Source organism: Stomoxys calcitrans, chromosome 1 (genome assembly GCF_963082655.1).
Source record: "Stomoxys calcitrans chromosome 1, idStoCalc2.1, whole genome shotgun sequence".
Classification (NCBI taxonomy): Eukaryota; Metazoa; Arthropoda; class Insecta; order Diptera; family Muscidae; genus Stomoxys; species Stomoxys calcitrans.
The window spans coordinates 70,092,252-70,115,029 of record NC_081552.1 but is presented as its reverse complement, the minus strand read 5'-3'; the positions used below and the strand labels follow the sequence as shown (position 1 = coordinate 70,115,029).

General features: G+C 35.4%; 2 protein-coding genes across 10 annotated transcripts in view; one reads left to right on the top strand and one right to left on the bottom strand.

The window, feature by feature from the left end:
* Nucleotides 1-6,334, bottom strand: part of LOC106093621 (peroxisomal biogenesis factor 3) — a 47,155-nt gene extending 40,821 nt beyond the window's left edge. The window contains exons 1-2 of the mRNA XM_013260717.2: nt 6,254-6,334; nt 6,052-6,194 (exon numbers count right to left, since the gene is read on the bottom strand). The gene's annotated coding sequence lies outside the window, so the exon portion shown is untranslated. The remainder of the gene's footprint in view (nt 1-6,051; nt 6,195-6,253) is intronic.
* A 7,279-nt stretch (nt 6,335-13,613) lies between these two features.
* The window catches only part of LOC106086841 (hybrid signal transduction histidine kinase M), a 51,869-nt gene continuing 42,704 nt past the window's right edge, over nt 13,614-22,778 (top strand). For 2 of the 9 annotated variants that reach the window (XM_059362698.1, XM_059362671.1), the window contains exons 1-4: nt 14,363-14,556; nt 14,625-15,492; nt 19,896-20,670; nt 20,785-21,278. In XM_059362698.1, coding sequence (XP_059218681.1) covers nt 19,907-20,670; nt 20,785-21,278 — 1,258 coding nt within the window. In that variant the 5' untranslated portion in view covers nt 14,363-14,556; nt 14,625-15,492; nt 19,896-19,906. Of the gene's footprint in view, nt 13,761-13,794; nt 14,086-14,236; nt 14,557-14,624; nt 15,505-15,784; nt 15,806-19,895; nt 20,671-20,784; nt 21,279-22,778 lie in introns of those variants that run through there. The other 7 variants (XM_059362672.1, XM_059362683.1, XM_059362691.1 and 4 more) reach the window with 7 other exon arrangements.

Here is a 22,778-nt window from a genome sequence, read left to right as displayed (position 1 = left end):
GACCAGACTTAGTTGGGTCGTTTATGGGCCTACGTCGAATACGTCTGGCAACGTTGCCAGAGTTTGCCACATTAGTTATAGCAGCCCTATAGACGATATGCAAATGATGAATGATTATTTTTCCGTTGAGAATTTTGTGGTCAGGGCAAATGACGTAATTTTGGAGTCCTATGAAAACAAGTGAGCCAATGAAATTCAACGCAATTCAACAAAATTTTTAGAAGGTTATTATGAAACGGGTCTTTTATGGAGGGCCGATGATGTCAAATTGCCTGATAGTTTTGAAATGGCCAGACGACATATATACAAAATCGAAAATTGGATGTCCAGGGATCCAGTTTATGCTCCTAATTACAGACCTGAGATTAATGGATATATCGAAAGGGGTTACGCCAAATTGTTGTTGTCTTTGAATTCAGCTTTGCTGAAAGATCCTGAACATGCCAAGTCGCTTTAGACTATTTTATTTCAATTTCATCGAGGAAAGATCGTTGTTGCCGGCGAGATGTTTTCCCATCAGATCAGAATAGTTAGCGATTTTAATGGCACGATAAGAACGAGAATGGGGAGATACAGATTTATGTAATGAAGTCCATGATATTTGGAGCCATATGTTCACCATGCTGCGCCGAATATGTTAAGAACTATAATGCCTTACAGTTTGAGTCCACAATGTCTAGGGGGGCTGAAGCCGTGATCAACAATATGTGTGTCGAAGATTTGGTGATGAATTTCAATAGCAAGGAGGAGGCTTTACAAATTACAAATAAGGCTACACGATTAAATACCGCTGCTGGCTTTAAATTAAGAAACTTTTCGTCAAATTCAATCGAATTGGAATATTATTTGAATAATAGTATTGTTGGCGATTCAAAAATAATGAATATGGAAAGGCATACAAGGAAGGGAAAGGAATAAGTTGATGGATTGTTTTGAATTACACATCCAGAAGTTCCATAAGGTAAGCCGAGATGTTTTGGAGGAGAAAAGAGCTTCTACTAAGAGGGAGGACTTGGGAATAATTATGGCAATATTTGATCCGTTTGGTTATTTGGCGAACTATACTATATTTTCCAAAATATTAATGCAACAGACTTGGAAGCTATCTCTGCTGTGGGATGACCCACTCCCTTTCAGCTGTTCTAACCCAATGGAAAGCATGGTGAAACGAATTAGATAATATAGGCCAATTGTCTGTTTCTCCTCGGTTCATATTTTGTCGAAGCAAGTTCTGTTACCTACGCTGCCGTCGCCTGTCTTTGGGTGAGATATCAGTTTCATTTATCGCCGCCAAATCCTGATATGCTCCACCAAAGCGTATGACAATACTCGACTCGAGCTTCAAGCCGCCGTTTTGGGATGCCGTCTAAGGGCTTCCATAGAAGAAAGTCATCAATATAACATAAACCGTACAACATTTTGGAGTGATTCCAAGATCGTTATACTTTAAATTCATTCAAAAGTGAGGGAGTATAAACAATTCGTCGCTTTTAGAATAGCCGAAATATTGTCGTCATCTGTTCCCGAACAATGGAGGTGTTGCAGATATGAAAATTGCCGACGAGGCCACCAGGGCATAATTGTGTTTCGTCAATATCTCCACATCCAGGTGGTTGAAGGATTCAGAGTTTTTGGACGATATTGGCCAAATGTTGCTAAAGTCAACACCTATGTCGAAGAAGAAAAAGTGAGTACCCTTCTTTTGACGGATACGATTAATCGACCCATATTAAATCTTGAGCGATTCTCGAGTTTTTTGAAAATGATGAGATATCCCGCATGTGTTTCGAGATTTATTAAGGTTTACGTTGTAAAATCTCAGATTGCCTCGAGAGAACTATTGTCCTCGGAAATAGAGACAGGTGAAAATGTAATATGACGTCTTGTACAAATGGAAAGGTTTGGTGCTGAAAGAAGGTGCCTTATAGTTGGAAGACCCATGCCGAAATCAAGCCATATATTCCAGTTGTCGCCATATTGGGTCATCATCAAAATTACCACATTGTTTTCAACGAAGTAAGACAGAAAATTTGGGTGGATGAGGCACTGTTTTGAAATCTGTAGAGAGGGCTTGCCATATATGCAAACGACAATCAGCCAGATCTTTGCCACCATTGATGGACAACTGCCTATTGACCGTTTGACATCCTTTGTTCGACCATTTAGTTATACTGGCCTGGACTACTGTGGACCGTTTTATGTCAAAATTGGACGAAGTCGAGTTCAGAGATGGGTCTCATTATTTACATGTCTTACCACCAGAGCTCTGCATTTGGAGATTGCAACGGACGCATTTTTATTTGTCTTTGAAATTTTGTTAATCGCCGCGAAGTTCCTATAAGAATCAGGAGCGATAATGAGACCAATTTTATTGAAGCCCAAAGGAGATTTTTACCCAAAACAGATTTTTTGATTTTGATGAAATCCAAAGAAATTTATCCAGGGATAATGTTGAGTGGGTATTTAATTGCCCTTCCAATCCACACGAAGGTGGCTGTTGGGAAAGATTGGGAAGGGGTGTGAAGCAGTTGTTGTACAAGATATTTAAGGAGGAGGTTCCAAGACTCGAGGCCTTCCGAAGTGCCGTGATAGAGGCAGAGAATGTATAAAAAGTAGGCCTTTGACAGATTTGCCCGTTGAACCTGATGCGGATGAAACCCTAACGCCTAATCATTTCTTAATAAGAACTTTAAGTTCTACACAAACACCTGGTCCAACTGATGAGAGAGTATGCCTTCGGAAGCAGTGGCGAATTACCCTAAACTTGTAGGACAAAATATGGAAGAGATGGGTTATAGAATATTTGCCACAATTATTAAGACGTCCAGGTGAAAGGACCATAACACACCACAAATGCTGAGACTATTTAAAGTGTATTTGTTGTTTTGTTTTGAAATAGAAGCAAGAAATAAAAACACATTGGTCAAAGCTGGTTAAACCAACAACAAAATTAAATAATTGTTGTGACCATACTAAAGAAGCGCAATGAAATGAATGAAGGCACGATCAGAACGTCGAAAAATATGATTCTACAATGCTAATATTGAAAAGCTGGAAACAAGTCTTTGGCTTTGTGTGTGTCGTTGATGTTGAATGTCTTTTTGAACACATGTTGCCTGTTAGAATTTAACTTTTCTTTTACTGCGCTGTAAGAAGAGGTTAAATAACAAGACCCAAAATTTCATTCAACTCACTAATTAGTAAGAAGGTGAAAGCATATAATCTTTTGGTGGCATAACTGCCTGACGAGGCCTCTGGCAAGGGCTGAAATTGCGATCATACATTTAACACACCACAAATGCTAAGACTCTCTAAATTGTTTTTGTTGTTTTGTTTTGAAATAAAAGCAAGAAATTAAAAACACATTGGTCTAAGCTGGTTAAACCAACAACCGAATTTTTTGTACTAACATAATCTTGACTTCATACTACACAAGGAATAATTGTTATAAACTGCAAACTTGGGACATAACTGTAAAAAGGGCGTCTGTTTTTTCACACATTTTTCAATTCTAATTATTTTCTATTATTTTTGTTAGTGACCACTAGTTTTTAAAATTTTTCGCTGCAATATTTTACATTTTATTTATTTTTTTATTTATTATAAATGTGTCGTGATGTCCAGTTTTTTAATAAATTAAAAGAAAAATGCAAATGTAAACATATATTTCACTAAATAAACTCTTGTCCCTAACAACCCGCAAAAATCACGCAAGTAATTATTTTTGTTTTTGGGGTGTGACAGTTGTCCTCATGAAAAGACGAATAGAGTACCAACCATGACATAATTACCAGGTAGCGCACCGTAAACAGCTGAATACAATTTTTTCTAGCGAAATGCACTATCTGTCAACGACTTTTGGCTGTAAGTGTGTATTATAGTTACGACCCATAACATACACATACAACGAAAAATGGAGCGAACTTGTGACATACACGAAATTAGAGTTGCTTTAATCACTGATTTTGAAAGATGGTGCATTCAAAATTTGGTGTTGGACAACTGCTTCTACCTGTAAATGAATATACTTTGGTACCAACCCTTAGAGAGCATCCGTTTTTCGAAGAAAAAATTAAAAAAATTGCTAAATTGTTCGGTGACATGGTTAGTGAATTCGTCGACGATAACATTCTATAACAAACAATCTGTAAAACACGTCAGCAAATATGCCATATCGGTAAAACAATTCAAATTCTTAAAGAAGTTTTTGAAGACAAAGTCGTGATAAACTTTTGACAGCTGGGATTGCAGACAAACGCATACACTTACATCTATTGAACAAACATGGGTGAAGATAATGCTTAAAACAAAACAGAAACAATTATGAATAAAACAATTGTTGTGTATTATTTACCAGTCTAGCGGTTTGGCTAGCTTAAGTTGAGAATTCTGTTCAGCTTTTCAATCGGAATGCTGTCAAAATCCATATAAAGGTTGGTACCATATTCGGGTTTAGCGATGTAACTCCATATAAAAAAAATTTTCGAAAAATATTGATGAAAAGTGCTCGTTTCGCTATAACTTGTTTTTTCATCTAGGGAACATTTGCATTTCACTACGCCCGAAAAGAGCACAACCACAGCCGCTGCGTAACAAGTCGTTTTCTTACGTAAAATAGCTGTGTACGGGAACTAAAAAATTTGTGCATATTTGCACAAATTTTTACTGGGAGTCGTTCGGGTATTTTGCTTGCAAATTTTTGCTGGAAAAGTACGCGAACAGACCTAATAAACGCCATCGCCAAACTTCAAGATATATTCATTTACAGGTAGTGGCAGTTGCACAACAACAAAATATTGAGTGCACTATAAGTCGAAATCAGTGATTAGTGCGACTCTGATTTTGAGCAGTTCGAGCAATTTTTCGTTGTTTTTGTGTGTTATGGTGTTACGAGGCCCCTATTTGTGGCCAAAAATGACTCGGGCACCGGCTAGCCTTCGTCGCCTTTTCAGGGGAGGTCCCATCCCATTTGGGGTCATATCAATAAAAAAAATGCTCTAACAAACAAGACAACACTAACACACAAGCACAGATTTCTTCCTAAGTGGGAGGTAAATGGAATCCTCCAGTCGCCCTACCCTACCATGGTCATGTATACATCCTCTCCTTCCAAACATGACCCCTGAAACCCGCTCAAAGCACACTTATTACCTCACGTAAACATCGCCCTTTTTGCGCTATTTAGCACAACATTATTTTCCTTAAACAAGTCATAACATAAGAAATTTTATATTTAATATATAAAGGCCTAGCACTAACACAAAATTCGTTCTATTATTTCTGTATTTACTAAAAATAACTGACAAGAACTGAGTCTACATGTGCTTTTAACAAAACTTTAATATTAAAACAATTATCTTAATCTCCTGATCTTTAATTTTTTTTGTTACATGAAACTACACTCTAGATTTTGCAAAGATAATCAAATCAAATACCACAAAAAAAGGTTAAACCTGGCATACCTAAGGTAGCTCTCTTAGAAGGAACACACTGTTGGGAATAAATACCCTACAAACGCGTATACATGAACCCTTTGCAAATCCTATTACATAAAATTAAATGAAAAATGTAAACGAAAGCTAGCTAAAAAAAGTCTAATAAAAAAAGTTTTATAATAAATAAAATAAAGGTACAAGAAAAATTAATAAAAAGTAAAAAAAATAATAATGTCTACGTCTACACGTATAAAAAAAATAAAGCAAAGGTTTACGTTATCAGTTGGATTATTTCTCAAGGTAAAGGTGAGTATGTGTGCGTGACTTATTTGTTCTTCAAAGGCTTTACATTTAAAATTGTTGGAGTATTCAAGTGGTGGTGTTTTTGCTATCACCAAAACAAAATTTATTGCCGTATTCAGGCGTAGCTTCCGCTTTCCAAAACCAATTGGGAGAGTTCCCCTAATTTGGGCAAGTTAGTGGCAAGAATTGTCCAACTCTGGATTAGCATCGACCAACGATTTTTCATCCAACCAAACTGCTCGGTCTGGATGCAATGGGACTAGATTTTTTCTCCCGTCTCTTTATGGGCACAATAAAATAAAAAGCGGCCTACCTTTTAAAAGCCAGATAAAAATGGTGGCGTTTGCGAGAATCACCGTTCAACATGTGTTTCCAAATGGGGGAAATCACACTTGGGCTTAACTCAGGCACTTGCATTAAAATAAGCGTTATCTCCTGTCGTTCAGGAGACTTTATCTGTAAATAACAGGGTTTAAAACACCCATTGGCTATCGAAAGGTGACCTAAAAACTTACTTTATATTTTTCGGTGTCTTTACTTATTTTCCACAGTGTTGAATAAACAGCAAAACGACTTCCTTTAATACGCCAAAACACCCGCGGGAATATTCTAATACCAAAAAAAAAAAAGTTTTCTTCAATGACCGTGGTTCAAGACTTTATTAAAATAAGCAAGAATTTAAAATTTATTTTTTTTTTCTAAATACACGAATCTTATTTATGATATCACGCACTTTACTTCTCCACTGACGCCAAAATGCCTGATTAACCCTCTTTTATTACCTCGTTCTCACTCAATCATAAAAATTAGCCATCTTGAGTCAATAGCTATATTGATTTTATTGCATTAGCTCTGGTTTTAGTACATTCGTGACCTTTAGATAACATTTCAATTCTCTTAAATTATTTGTATTTGGAGCGGTTAGTTTATATGCATGAAAATCTCTTTATCGTCGTACAGCCGCCCAACAACACTCTCAGCCAGTGTAGTAATTCGCCCTACGCAATGGAAATAACATACATACGTATGACAAAAAATTTGAGCAAAATCTGATTTTTTTATGCGTAATAATTGTTAAAGTTATGAGAAAGCTGTTTAAATCATACATTTCTGTAAACAATTTAATTTGGGATTACTTTCTTTCGACTGACAACAAAACAGCAGGTTTCTTTATTTTTTTTAGGAGGAATAGAACACATTCTAATCGAAAAAATTGGATGTGCTATCGTAAAACGTAACTTTCATATGTTAGTTTCCTCTATATAAAACGACATGTACAACTCATCATAAGCTTAATTTGACATGTCATAAGACAACATGCCTACATGTCGTGTAATAGAGCCTTAAGTGTTTGTGAGTCTCAGTGATCTTGATCACATCCCAGTGAGCAATTTTTGCCGAGCGCTCTGAAGTCAGGGTTTTTTCCGAAGTTTTCTGCTATTTTATAAGAAAATTTGCCCGGTTTCTCAAAATTTTCTTTAGAAATTTATCCGATTTTCGGCCAGATATTTTTCGATCACTTCTGCACATTTTATTGTGGTTATGACCGAAAATCTGCAAATATTCTACACATGCTCGTAAGGGAATTTTTTTGCTTAGTGGTATTTTTTCTTATTTTCGAGCAATTGCTTAGAGTTTTTTCAGAATCTCTGCACATTCTCGGACATGGTAAATTTTTTGTATACCGATTGGGTTTGTACCGAAATTCTGCACATAATCGTAAAGAATTTGTTGTTTCGTAATTTTCGTATTTATGAGCATCAGCTGAGAGTTTTTTCAGAATCTCTGCACATTTTTGTATTGATTTTTGGTTTTGTTTTGCAATTGTTTGCACGTGTCAAATTTTGTGTTTAGAAGATTAAAAGCATTCCAGCAGTAGTAACCAATAATATAATTTGTTAAATGAATGTATAATTGAGAAATTAATTATATTTAATGCCTTTTTGTTTGCTTTTGTTATTTTATTCTAAATAAACAGTTAAAAATAAAACAAATAAAAAAAGGAAAATTTTGAGATTTTCTCATTACTTTCTAAACATACATCAGAAAATACTCAGAATTTCCTAAGATTTTTTCTAGATAAAAGTAAAAGTTTTGAAAAATATTCGGACTATATGTTCGAATATGTGGAGAGTATATGACTATTTTCTAATCTAAACAAACCTCCGAAATTTTACAGAGGGTTCGGTATTTCCTCGGATGTTTTTTTAGATTACAGTCAACATTTAAGGAAAAATTCCACAAAACACAAGAAGTTTTTCAGATTTTCCGATGGAACTTTCGAAACTGTTTGGTATTTCGGATTAAATCTCAGAAAATGTTCCCATTCTCTGGTCAATTTCGAATATTCCTTTAGAGTTTTGTCTGAAATTGGCACGAAAATCTTACAAAACGTCAGAAATATCTGAGCAATTTCAAAAATTCCCTCAAAATTTCCTTAGAGTTTTCTTACGAATTCTTAAAGAATTTGTTACGCAAATCTGATGCTAATTCCGAATTTCTCCTGACAAAACTTTCAGAATTCGTGTAAACCGCCCATACAACTTTCGTTACGATTTCGCAAAAAATTCGAAATCAAAATCAGAAACTTGTGCCGAGATTCTTTCCGAATTCATAACGAACTCGGCAAAAATTGCTCACAGGAAAGTACTTGCTCGGCATGGAAAACAATTTAGTATTTGTGAATACATAAATAAGAAATCATTTGTATATAAATGTTAATAAATATACTTCTAAAATAAATAAAAAATGTTTCTTTTATAACAAGCTATTGCAATAAATCTTTACGAAGTAATAACGATTGCGAAAAATAGTCTCGTGCTGGATTTATGACAAGCTCAAAATCCAATTAAATCAGTTATTTACTCACTAAACCATTTATTTGAAAGTTGTCCGTTCTCTCCAATAACATTTTTACCAATTTAATAAAAGGAATAATTGATATTTTTTGCATTATTAAAAAAATTTAATTTATTGGACTAAATTGCTGTAAAACATCATGGCGAGTCAATTAAACGTGGTCTCATTTGTACAACAACAACAAATCATATGGTGCAATCCACCATCTTGCTATCAAGCTGATCGTCGTTCTGCCAACACACAAAGAATTTTGTGTGCGTGTTTGTATACGTGTGCCTACATGAGCAGAGAATATACGAGAAAAAAAATGACAACAAGGAGAGTGCAAACAAAAATTGGACATCTTAATACCGTCAAACCTGGTCGGCTGTTAAAAGCTGTTCGCGTGAGACCACCTTTTTAAATCCGCCTTGATAAAACATGTAATATATTGATTTCAAAAAATTTTTTTTTTATTTATATTTTTTAAAAAAGGAAGAAAAAATTGCCTTTCCTTTATGAGCCTCTCTTCATTGCCGTGGATACCGTAAGTAAAAAATGTAATGAAGAAAATAATGAATATACATATGAAAGTGAATCGTAATAAATACCAATCTTACCATTTTGCGCACAATACCACGAAATCTAGATCCACATGAAGGAAAACTGCATTAGTTATCTTCCGTCATCAGTGTCGTTTTCCCAAGCCAATATAGTCTCTATAGGGATAATAACATATTAAAATAAAATAATTTTTATAAATATTTAGGAGGCCACCGTAGTACAGAGGTTAGAATTTCCGCCTATGAGCTGAACGCCTGGGTTCGAATCCTGGCGAAACCATCAGAAAACATTTGGAGAGAAGTTTTACTATGCCATGTAAAACTAATAGATATTATTAAATAACGATTTGTATTATTAAATAACAATTGAAGGTTGGTACTGCGTTCTTTTTTACGAAAAAATTTCCGAAAATCATTCTTTCGGTGGTTTGACAAGGTTACCACATTCGACTTTTTTGGGTTTAATTGGCCCATATGTTGCCATTTACATATAAAAAATAATATGGCATCAAACTATTTATCAGCTGCTTACGTGCATGTGATCATACGAATGTGAGTGTGTGGGTCGTACTGAAATTCATGTATATTGTTTTAATTTCAATCAAAACCAACCCCTTCGTAATTAATAAATAATGAAACACAAAACAATTTAAAAAGACAAATTCAGCATTTTTTTGTAAAAATCATTAGATATTGTAGTATTTTCACTGTTAAGGCTGGCACTACATTCTTTTGGGGAAAAAGTTTCCATAAATCGTTCTTTCGGTAGTTTGTGTAGGTTACCACAATTGTTTGTTTTTTGTTTTTTTTTTTTTTTTGATATGGAACCAATCAATTTACCAGCTGCTTACGTACATGTTTACACACAAATGTGAGTGTGTGGACCGTACTCAAATGCATATATGTTGTTGCAATTTCATCCAAAACCCACCGCTTCGAAATTAATAAGCAATGAAACGCAATAATATTAAATAAGAATTCAGCTTTTATTTGTAAAAATAATTAGATTTTGTAGTTTTTTCGTTGGTATAAATTAAATAAACACAACTCTCCAAAAGCCTTTGCCAGCATCATCCGCTTGTATAAAATAATGTTGTTGTAATAGCAAGACCCAAAGCACAACACGTTCACAATCGTAAGTACTTCATACAAATTTATTGCAATAGCTTGTTATGAAAGAAACATTTTTTATTTATTTTAGAAGTACATTTATTTATCTTTTTATATTTGTATACAAATAGTTTCTTATTTATTTATTTTTCTTTCATTTATTATTTTTTTTTTATTTATTTATATTTTTATACAAATAGTTTCTTATTTATGCATCCACAAACATTTTTTTCCACCCCGAGTAAGTACATGTGAGAAAGATATATTCATTTACAGGTAATGGCAGTTACCCATAAACAAAGTATTGAGTGCACTATCTGTCAAAATCAGTGATAAGTGCAACTCTGATTTGAGTATGTTACTAGTTGGCGCTATTTTTCGTTGTTTGTGTGTGCAATAGCTCTTAACTATAATACACACACCCAACCAAAACTCGTTGACAGATAGTGCACTTCGCTCGAAAAAATTTTACTCAGCTGTTTACGGTACACTACCTGGTAATTATGTCATGCATGTGAGCAAGATCACTAACACTAACAAACTCTTAGTTACAAGTGGAAGTTTGGCGATGGCGTTTATTTTACGTAAGAAAACGACTTGTTGCGCAGCAATTGTGATTGCGCTCTTCTTGGGAGTCGTGAAATGTACATTTTCACTAGATTAAAAAACAAGTTAAAACTTTTCATCAATATTTTCCGCTTATTTTTTTATATGGAGTTTCACCACGAAAACTGAATATAGTACCAACCTTTAGAAGTTAAATAAGCTCGACTTTCCAAAGTCCTTTATCAGCATCTTTCTTTTACCATTCTTTTTTAACGTTTTCTTCTATTTGAAGACGGCAGATTTGACATCCATAATCCACTTTATGTTTTCGCAAGTGACCTAACTTTCTATTATTGAATCCTGTACAAATGAGACCGAATGGTAGCAAAGTTGTAGGGATAGTAAAAATATGATGTTAACTGTGGTGAATAATTTTTGAGTAGCCCAGGGGCTAGTAAGATTTTTGACAGCACGGCAAATTTTGACATTTCATTGAGCAAAGTCTCATGTCAGTAATTGTAAATTCATTTGCGTAACCAACTTGTACGCGGCATAAATTAGCCGCTTACATTGTGGGCAGACGTCACTAAATTTAAACAACTTATTTGGCATAAAATAAGTAAAATTATTGTTTATTATCATTGGCAACGGGATTCTAAAAGGTTGTTATTTAACAATAGTAGACAAAGATACAGTTTTGTGCATGACATACCAGGTAGTGTACCGTAAACAGCTGAGTACAATTTTTTCGCGAAGTGAACTACCTGTCAACGAGTTTTGGTTGTGTATGTGTGTGTGTATTATAGTTTAGAACCATAACACATACCAAGGCGGATTTAAAAAGGTGGTCTCATGCGAACAGCTTTTAATAGGCGGCCAGTTTTGGCGGTATTAAGATGTTTAATTTTGTTTGCATTCTCTCTGTTGCGGATTGTACCATATAATTTGTTGTTGTTGTACTTAGAGACCACCTTTAATTTGTTCGCCATGAACACACACAAACAACGAAAAATGGCGCGAACTAGAACATACACAAAATCAGAGTTGCACTAAAGATTTTGACAGATAGTGCACTCAATATTTTGTTGATAGTGCACTCAATATTTTGTTGATAGTGCACTCAATATTTTGTTGGTTTTGTGCATGACATAATTACCAGGTAGTGTACCGTGAACAGCTGAATACATTTTTTTCTTGCGAAGTGCGCTGCGTGTCAACGAGCTTTGGGTGTGTGTGTGTTTTAAAATTAAAAACCATGACGTATACAAACTCGAAAAATTGCGCGAACTAATTTTATTCACAAAATCAGAGTTGCACTAATCACTGATTTTGACAGATAGTGCACTCAATATTTTGTTGTTGGGCAACTGCCACCAAGGTATATTCATTTGCAGGTAGTGGCAGTTGCCCAACAACAAAATGCTGAGTACACTATTTGTCAAAATCAGTGATTGTACTTCTGATTTTGTGAATAAAATTTGTTCGCGCATGTGCATGTTACTAGTTCGCGCAATTTTTCGTTGTTTGTGTGTGTCATGGTTCTTAACTGTAATACACACACAACCAATTTTTTTCCAAACAACAACATCTGGCTCTCATAGAGGATGAGGATGTACATATATATGTACATATTAATTTATTAAATCATAGGAATTTATTATTATTACAATTTTAATCACCCTGCAATATATTCTAATAGCAAAACGAAAATGTGATATATCTTGCCTTATATATGTATTTGAACGTTCGATAGTTCATACACACGATCTGTGATACTTTACTACATTTATTATTTGGTTAAACCATTCCGATCTGTTCGATATAGTGATTAACAGACTTATTGTTATTTCGTTTTAGATGTTTTTTAATTTTAAGGTTATTTATTATTTAACAGACAATCAAGCTCTGTTAGAGACAGTGAGGACCGGGAGCAAGTCTTCTATTTACAAAATTCATTTGTTATGATTTTTCATTCATATACACAAGTTCATGTTAAGCAAGTAGCAAATAAGACAAATAATCGTGTATTAGAACCAAACAACAATAGTTCTTAGTATATTATATTGTTATCGATAAGTACATTCCAGTATTCCAATGTAATCGAAAAAGAAAAGACTCAATAAATACTACTACTACTACTACTTGAGGGATAGTGCACTTCGCGAGAAAAAATTTTACTCAGCTGTTTACGGTACTCTACCTGGTAATAATGTCATGCATAAAACCATTTGCAATATAACTGCTAGCAGTAATGGAAATTATTTTTGAAAAATATTCATTACGCAAATAATTATTATTTTCTGGCTTTTTCCTGTATTATTATATGGCGCACATCTTGAGATTGGTATCATTCGACACGCGCTCAATGAATAAATATGTTACGTTCTTCCTCTTTTCAATTCCTCAAATTGAATAATGACACCATATCTTATAACAGACGGCGATAGTAAGAGGCGATAGGATTAGCCGCCTAACTAAAAGGGGATAGAATTTTTCACCATCCATACTAAGCGAGAAATACGCTTATTGGGTAACTAAAACTCAACTTTTGTTAAAGTTTTTCGCAACTACTCCGAAAGCTGAACAGAATACTCTGCCTTAATTGTATCATGCATTTGACTACTCTTTATCAAGTATTGCTAATGCTATATCGACTAGTCTTGCCACTCTAAAACAACTGGTATTGCCACCAGTTCTTTTTCGACGAGTAGTCAGTTTGTTGCTGCAATATTTTAACATTTTTCTTGCGTTTCTTTCTTTCGTTCTTTTTCGACTAGTAGTCGTGTTCGTGCACATCAGGCGAGTTAAAAACCGCGTTGAAAACAATAAATATTATTGTTTAATTGTTGATAAAAAAAATCCAAAAAAATATACAAACGCATGCCCATGCCTGTATTCATTGTGTAAACTAAAACGAATCCACAGAAAGTGCTAAAGCTTAACATTTTTCCCTGTTCGATTTAAAGTAAACACTTGGTCGAAATAAAAATATACATACCCACTAAACACCAACACATATACAGAAAAAAATGGAGAGCAAGAAAATGGAAGAAAAATACGCGACATAGAAACAACAGCCGCAATACTCTGTTAAGACGGGAACGAAAAAACGTGCTATTAGTGAAGATATTTTCATAAACTTTTTCCTAAAAATTGTCAATTGTAGTACAATCCAATTATAATTTGTAAATACGTGCATAGTAAAAATTTAAAAAAACCATTGAAATTTGCGAGATGAAACGGTGGAAAAATGTTTGAATGAGTGAAACAATGAATGAAAAGAAAAAATAGTCGGTATTTGTGGTGTTTTATTTTGTGTTGTTTTTTTTCTCTGTTTGCTGTGAGTTAGTTTTACGCAATCGTCGTCGTCAGTTGTTGATGTTAATGGAGGATTTTTTCTATTTGCTTAATTGCCAAAGGGTCGTTTGCTCATTTTCATAAAGAGGGGGTTTTTTTGGTGGGTCGGTTTCCGTTTTGAAGGGGAGGGGTCTTGAGCAGCGGCCGGGAAAAAGCGTTGTGTATTTACGAGCTGGAAGAGGAAAACAAAATCTATGAAAAAATATACAGGTGGAGTCTTGCGCTGCGACGAAAGAACGAGCCAAACGAACGAACGAACCAACCAAAAAAAACAAAGCGGCGGCTTTTATTCGAGCAAAATAAAATAAGACAAAAAAACAAAGACAGAGTTGTATTTTGGTGTCTGGCTGGTGCTCGTGTGTTGTGTGTGATATTCTTATTGTAGGGGACGTGTGGGGATGTGTGTGCGTGTGTGTTTATTTTGGTGAATTCTTTATTTTTATTTCGTTTCTTTTTGTTATTTCATTTACAGTGTCAGTGTGCAATTCAACAACACTACTACGAATAAGTGGCAGTTGAGCAGCAACAAAAACAACATTCAAATTAACACCACCACCAATTAAAGAACAAAAAGAAGAACAACATCGGCGAACTAAGCACCAGAAGACCGCAATTACAAGAACAACTACAACAACAAAACAAATAATATACGCACGAAATCGATTTTGAATGGGGTTTAATAGAGGAGACCACAACAATAAAAAGAAAAACGTGTAAGGGAGCGCGCAAACAGGGAAAGGAAACGACATCCGTATAGCAGCAGCACCAACAAAGTTGGGTAAGCACAAAACAACAAATAAATTCCGGCAAATATTTCAAAGTCAAGAACTTTACAAAACTGAACAGCATTTAAGTTCAGAGAAAATCAGAAGGTATATTGAATCTATATTTGTGTAGAAGGTGGAGCCCCCGCCCTCCTCGTCAACACGAAACAAGCGTACGCCACCAGTGTTGGGAAACGTCAACATTGTATTGTAATTACATATTTTTTCTTATTCGTGAAAAAGTACATAAAATACACCAAACTGCAACAACAACAAAATATAAAACACAAGAAACAGGAGAATCAAAACACGAGCTCCGACGAATCGTGCCGTATGTGAAAACAGAAAAATACAGAGTTGCGCGATCAATAGTAATATCACACACATTCAAACACTCATATTGCTGCTTGTGTCGCCGTCGTCTTTGCCGTACGTCCGTTTCTTTCCATCTCTCGCCTAGAACGTCGTCTGATGTGAGTTTGACTGAGTGTATGCGTGCGTGCATGTATGTGACTTTGCCGATTCAGAATTAGCAACACAAAACATAACAACAAATAATAGAAAGACAAAAAAAAGGTAAACATTCAAGTAAGTTCATATTTTTTCCATAGCCACCTAACAGAATTTTCTGTGCGGTCTTTTTTGTGGATATTTATTTTTATTATTATTTTCATTGTTTCTGTTATTATTATTATTTGTTGGTGTTCTAAGCAAAGATTTAACAGAAATAGGAAGCGCTCGTATGTGTGCGATTAAATTCCCTTGACTATATTTTTATTGTGCATTTTCTTGTTTTTCATGAAAAAAAAATATATTGCACAGGCAGAACAACTGCTTTGCTTGCTGTCCTACGCTGTGTGGTGTATGGGGCCTGCCTTTTGTAAATAATGTAATTAATATGTACATTGAACACAAAAAATAAGGTTATGTTCAAATTTGTGGTGTTGTGTGCTGTTTTGTACTACACTCGGTCGGTCGGTCTTCTGTTGTTGCCTCGTTTGTCGTTGACCGAATTGATGGGAAGTGCCGCGCAGCAGAGGAGTAGTTGCACGACAAGCAAAATAACCTAAATATCAGTTTGATTTGAGAATAAGAAAAAAAAGAGTAATATTTATAAACACCATCCGTGTCCATTTGAAGAAAATCCACGTGGATTTTCAATCAAAATAAAACAATTTGCACATAGCTCAGTTACTTTGCTAAAATTCGGTGTGTGTGTATGTACATGCAAATGCATGTGTAACAATAATGTGTACATATTTTCTTCAACGCCTGTGGGTCCTCATCATTTCGATAAAATGTGTTTGTGCTTCTTACGCTGAAAAGCAAACAATAAATTGTTTTTGTATGTTGGGTTACTACTTTTGTTTTTTTCACATACATCTCCACCATATTGGTTGTCACCACATGCTCTCTCAATCGTGATGGATATTTTTCTTGTAACGCACGCAAATATATACAGACCAGACGATAGGCGGCGATTCTGGTTAGAAGAGTTCGCCTTAAAAAGGTTTTGGTTTCCTTCTCCAAGGAATTTTGCCGAAGTTTGTTATGGTTTTATCCCATTTATTCGCTTTGATGTTTGTAACATACCTCTATCCCAACCACAATGTTCTCACTCACCCCGTTTTTGCGCTCTCTTCAGCAAACAGGCATTGGTTTAAGTGTTTTGTAAACAAGTTTATTAAAAAGTTAGAATTTGTCTTGTTGCCGTGGTTGGTAATGAATAAATCCCAAAAGGCTTTATAACACAAAAATAAAAATGAATTACCTATAGCCAGTTTGCCATTTTAAATAGAAAATTGAAAGTATCTATTTATGTAATGATAACTTTAACTTTTACCGCTCTTTTGGAAAATTCGAATAGGAATTGGAATATAAGACATTTGTTTTTACAATACAAAAGCCAAAACAAAAAACCCGCCATATCAAATTATAAAGCCAAGGCATTACTGTTACTAAAAAAATTAACAAGAAGCGGTGAAATTCTAAAAATCCAAACATTAAGGGTACCAAACATACAGACCTTGTCACAGGGATTAATATAGGTGTAAAACAAAAGAATTTTTCCAAACCATTTGTTCCGGCAAAACTATGATATCACAGCACACAATTAGTTTTTCACATTTTCAACTCATCATCAAATATCAACGTCCTAAAAATCAAAGACACGACGAACACATCAAAACATTTTTTTTTGCAATGGTTATCGCACACTTAAAAAATTTCTTCAGACTTATATATCTTTCTATTGTACTAATATACGTTCTTCAGACTTATATTGCTTTCTATTGCAATATAATTAAATACTAAATTTAAATTATTTTAAAATTTAAAATCTCCTTCAAGTAAAGTATTATTTAAACATGGATCAGTTTTTAAATATTTCTTAGTCATTAAGCATTAGTTACTTAATTATTGTTATTAACTTTAAAACACCCTAATGAGTTGCCCATTGTAATTATCTACATTGACCATTTTTGTGGTTTTTGTTACATGTCCTGTGCATCAAATGGCTGGTACTATGTTCGTTTTCACCGTTGAAAACCCATGTTTTTCAAGATTACTTTTTTGAAACACAACACAAATAACAATTGTATTAAAATTTTACCATAAGTAGTGAGGGAATTCCTACTGAATGAAATCAGCAAATTATTTTTCTTTAAAATCTATTATCTAAAGAAAAGAATCGACGAAAAATATCGAGAAAAGTGAATATTGTACCAGCCTTAAGTCCATTCGAATCCATTTCCCATTATCATTGATCTAATTCATATTTGGAGCAAAAAAATAAATTGAGAAATCCTGGCTTTTGGATAGTTCCTTTTTGATCCCTTTGAATAAGTTCCTAGCGAGTTTTGTAATATACATACATATGTACCAAACTTAATTTAAAAAAATCGCAATATGTACCATTTAAACAAAAAAAATCGATTTTACCATAGCCACACGTTTACATGTATATATTGATCTCTGAGATCATCCTGATCCGGCAATGGTTGGATAACAATCACGACACTTATTACGACTCACGAGACCCTCAATACTCAGGCGAAAATCACGACAAATCTTTAAAAAAATAACGAAAAACAATTAGTTTTTCATGCTCTTATATCAAACGGTATTTTAATGTACGGATCTGTTTACAGATGCATAAAAATGAAATGATCAAATAACTGGTTATCCAGGGCTGATAAATTGTATACATTAATTTTCGTACGTTCAATGCGTTCGTGAGTCGTACGTGAGTAAAATGTTCGTCTCGTGAGCGTGAGTCGACATAAAAATGTCGTGCGTGAGTAAAATTTGTTGTCGCGCGTGAATGGAATGTCACTCACGTGCATATCTCTACTCTGCAGTCAGATTTATTGGTTCCGATAGACATCTAAATAGGTTTTTGTTGTTGTTGTTGTTGTAGCAGTGTGTTGTATACTGAGGCGGCAGTATACTGACCATCGGATTGATCTAAATAGGTGATTGGTGTCTTGTGGTGTAGTGACGCACTCTGGGCAGACTTTTGCATAGTATCGTCTAATCTTGAACGATACGAGTTCAGTCTGTTACACCACCTGATCTCAGATGGGCCAGAGTAGCTCTGGTCCTCCTGGGTCAACCTGATGACTCGAGTGTTTCACTCGATGGCAGTTTAGATAGAAGTTCACAGTAGTCCTTAACCCTAAGGATGATATGATATGTGCTCGCCATTTGGAGACATCCTGTGATGGTCCTTAGTGCAGCGTTCTGACAGGTTTGTAGGTTTTGCACAACCCTGTGGTTCAGTACGTAGCCGCATAGTTTATCACCGGCCGCCTGATCGTAGAGATAACAAACTTTCAATAATCGCAGCAATCCATATTTTCCATATTTCCTTTAATAAATATCGATAGTATCGATACTATCGTTAATTTGCCATCGACTATATTTCAAATGAAAATGGGAAGTATAAATCAGGAGAATGATTTATTAATGTTCGCACCGAGCAAAACCAAATTTAATATAATGTATCTTATGGGATACATTCAGTGTCGGATCGCTTACATTTTGTTCAATTTTGCAAAAAATTGGACTTTGCCGATAGTATCGGCAGGAAAAATATCAATCGATATTCAGACAAAAAATAAAATAGTGCCATCGATATTTTGCCAACTCTACCTGGTCGTCAAGGGGGGTTCCTTGTCCATTCACCAGGTGCTGCCGGCCAAAGATTTGAGGACTCTGTTCTTGTTCCTTGCTCTTTCGCAGATCGTAGGGCCGACATTGAGAGGCGTTTGTAGTGGGTTACTTTATGGGTGGCCGGCTTGGGATAGCAGTGAGCACCACACAGGCTGGAACATTGTGGTCCGATCTGTGTGGTGTTCATTGATGTCACGAGAAGCTTAGCTGCGAGCTACCGGGCGCGTCCACATGTTGGGGATAGTTAAATGCTCCATACGGAGTAACTGCAACGGCAGCGGTATCGAACGGAGAGTCTCAGTGAGAGACCGGGCCGCACCGGCCCTTGAACAAATACTGAGCGCCTATGATGCTCGATATGACAAGGCGGGTTATTGGCGCCTTTAAATAATCAATGTTATACAACAACAACAACATGAGTACCACATCGAGTTTGAGCTCCGAACTGAGTGGTGTTTATCACGAGAAGCTTAGCTAGGAGTTATCGGACGCGTCTATAGGTTGCGGATAGTGGAATGCTCCATACGGAATAACTGTAATATGACAAGGCGAATTATTGGTGCCTTTTATTAATGTTTTCACGGGGATCGCTCCTGTGGTCCGGAATGTGCTTGCTCACCGAAAGGGCCCTTTGGCACACTCCAGTTTTTGCTGCAAATGTTGTTTTATTTGCTTATTTCGTAATGTTATTTTACGAGTACAATCAGTAGTATCGAGTGGAGCCTCAGTAAGAGGTCGCGATTACATAGTTAAAATTTATATGCCTACATCTGCTTTGGTTTCCTAACAAAATTTTTTTTTTGCAGTTTAAAATTTCATGGCCACCGGTTCTACGACTACAAGTAACAGCCTTAATACCCCGCCCACCCAATTTACCCAAAATTACAACAATACCACCACCAACGACAACGACAAAAACAACAACTTAAACTACAACGGGAACGTGAACATCAATAGGAACAGTAACTGCAACACAAACGATTCAAAACCAACTTCGGACACCAGTTGCAGTAACAGCCTCACCATAAGCAACAATAACTTAAATACAAGCAACAGCAGCAGTGTTACGGTTACGGCCGACGCTGCGACTGTGGCTATAGCTAAAGATATGTTGCAACTGCATCATGGCTCAGCTTTAAACAACAATAACAATAATAATAACAACATCAATGATGGCTTAAACTCACCTGCTCACAATAACAACAACAACAATTCCTCTTCGAATTCTGCCACAATAAATAATAGTCGTAACTCTATGATGACACTAGCAACCCCACCTGCCCCTCAACAACAACAACAACCGAGACCACCGCCACCTCCTGATCATGCTGTGGGCTTTCTCAAATTTGAAGATGAACTCCTATACATCACTGAAACCTGCACCATTATTGGACGAAACTCCTCAACCTCTCATGTTCATTTCCATGTAGCCGAGAATAATTTGGTATCTCGCAAACATTTTCAAGTGTTATTTGATCCCGACACTAGGGACTTTTACGTACAGTGTCTAAGTAAAAATGGCATTTTCGTTGACGATTTCTTACAGCGACGCAATGCAGATCATCTTAAACTGCCAGCCAGGTATGTTGTAATAAGATTTTGAGTTATGGAGCTACTTACTTAAAAAAAAATGTCGACAAAAAAGGCAACATTCTAATTAAACTTTTGTTTTTTTGTCTTTCCTTTTTATTCAAGCTGTTACTTTCGTTTTCCCAGTACCGAGATTCGCATACAATTTGAAAGTTTTTTGCATTCAGATACTCCACCAGATGTTCTGGGTGGTGGCGGCCTCAATAACTTGAGTAATAACTCCTTGAATAATAATCATCATAATATATCTTCATCCTCTTCCTCCGCCTCTTCACATAATATACTAAGTGGTCATGTTGGTGGTGGTAGTGGTGGTGGGGGCGGCCTTACCGGCAATAGCACCGGTAATGTCCATCAAGTTATTATATCACCTGCCTCGGCTGATGAGCTGAATCATCAACAGCATCATCATCAACAACAAATGCATGGCCATGGTGGTCAACCGATGCAACATGTGACATCGCAACAGCAACATCATACCGGTTCCGCGGTTGGGGCATCACATTTAATACCGATGGATAATTCAAATGTTATATATTCACCGCTGAAAATATCGATACCTAAAAAGGAGCAAAAGAGTCCTTATCTCTCACCAACTGGCAAGTTACATTTTTATTTTATCAATTACAATAATTACTTTTCTAAATTGAAGCTCGCTCAAAGTGCAAGTGCGATCGATTTACTAGTACACTTAGATATTTTCTGTGGGAAGCCCTCTACACTACAACGTGCTTTGCTCAATTTGAAGGTGAAGGGTGCAAATCCTGCCATTGTGGTTGCCTTTATGGACTCTTTAATTTGCCAACGGGCAAATTTGTTATCGAATTTTCCATATCTGTATTGAATTGCATGATTTTTACAATTTACTTAGTAGCTGAACGTTCAAAACATAGATATTGAATGAAACACAAAAATTTCTAACTTAATTCTAATTTTTATTTCATGATTTTATCTTCTCTCAACGCAACCATAGTTGAGTTGCCATCCATACTCGATCCCTAAATTTCCCATGAACATTCCATTGAGGAACTGGGTATTCTCTCAAATCAATGAATGCACTCCGACTAAAGTTAAAAGCTCAATGATAAAGGGAATGAATTTCAAATTCACGTAAAACGAAAAATTTCCAATTTTCTGCTTTAGAAAGGTATTAAAGATCTAAATCTTGAACTATTAGACTCTTCAGAGCGATATGCTATCCTCAAACCTTGCTTGTCCAAGTGATTTTGGTTACGAATAATAATATCAGCCTTTTATATTTTATGTATATACATCTGTTGATACTTGGTTATAGAAAGCCTAGAAATTCTAGTTGCTGCTTCGTACAAAAGGAGTTAATATTGAAGTTGTTTAATAAACCTATGACTTAAAAGCTTGTTGTTGTCTAATTTAGTGTTATGATGTCATCCATTATTCGTTGGCAAAGTTCTATTAAATATCCAGATCTGGAAACCCTGCGAATTAATGAGTTGCTTTCAAAGTGATCTGATTGTAAGTTGAATAGGATTGGTCGAACAGATAAGATGGACAGATGATTGTATTCTGTTCTCCTTGGTTACAAGCGGGACTACATATAATAAATTGGTATCAATCCCAAACCAATAGGCTGTATCTGCTCGAACGTACTGTCACCTGAACTACTGTGGATTGCCAAGGACGGAAAATTTTATCAATTTTCGGGTCAATTCGGTTACTGTTAAACGCTAATGTATTCTTGTGAATATCGTTTAGAACTGCCTAATGCAAAGCTTAATCTAGAGGCTCCATTTTTTCTAGCCTTACTTCTCCGGTTGGTAGTGGCAAAAGCTGTAAGGTTTTGTTGGGTCGTTGACCAAAAGGGGTGGTCAACGACCACCCCTTTCGCTCAATTTGATAGTTTCGATATTTTTTCTTCTTAAATATCAATTTTATCAATGGTATCGACAATTTTTTAAATATTTAAATTTGCATATTTTCAAAGAAGACATATAAAAAGACAATTTCGACCGGTCCAATCAACTATACTCGTGCTATATATTGAGAGATTTGTTGACCCGTCTTCGATCAATGTTATATTAAAAGCGCCTTACAATTTTTTGGTCTGAGAACTCTAAACCCTT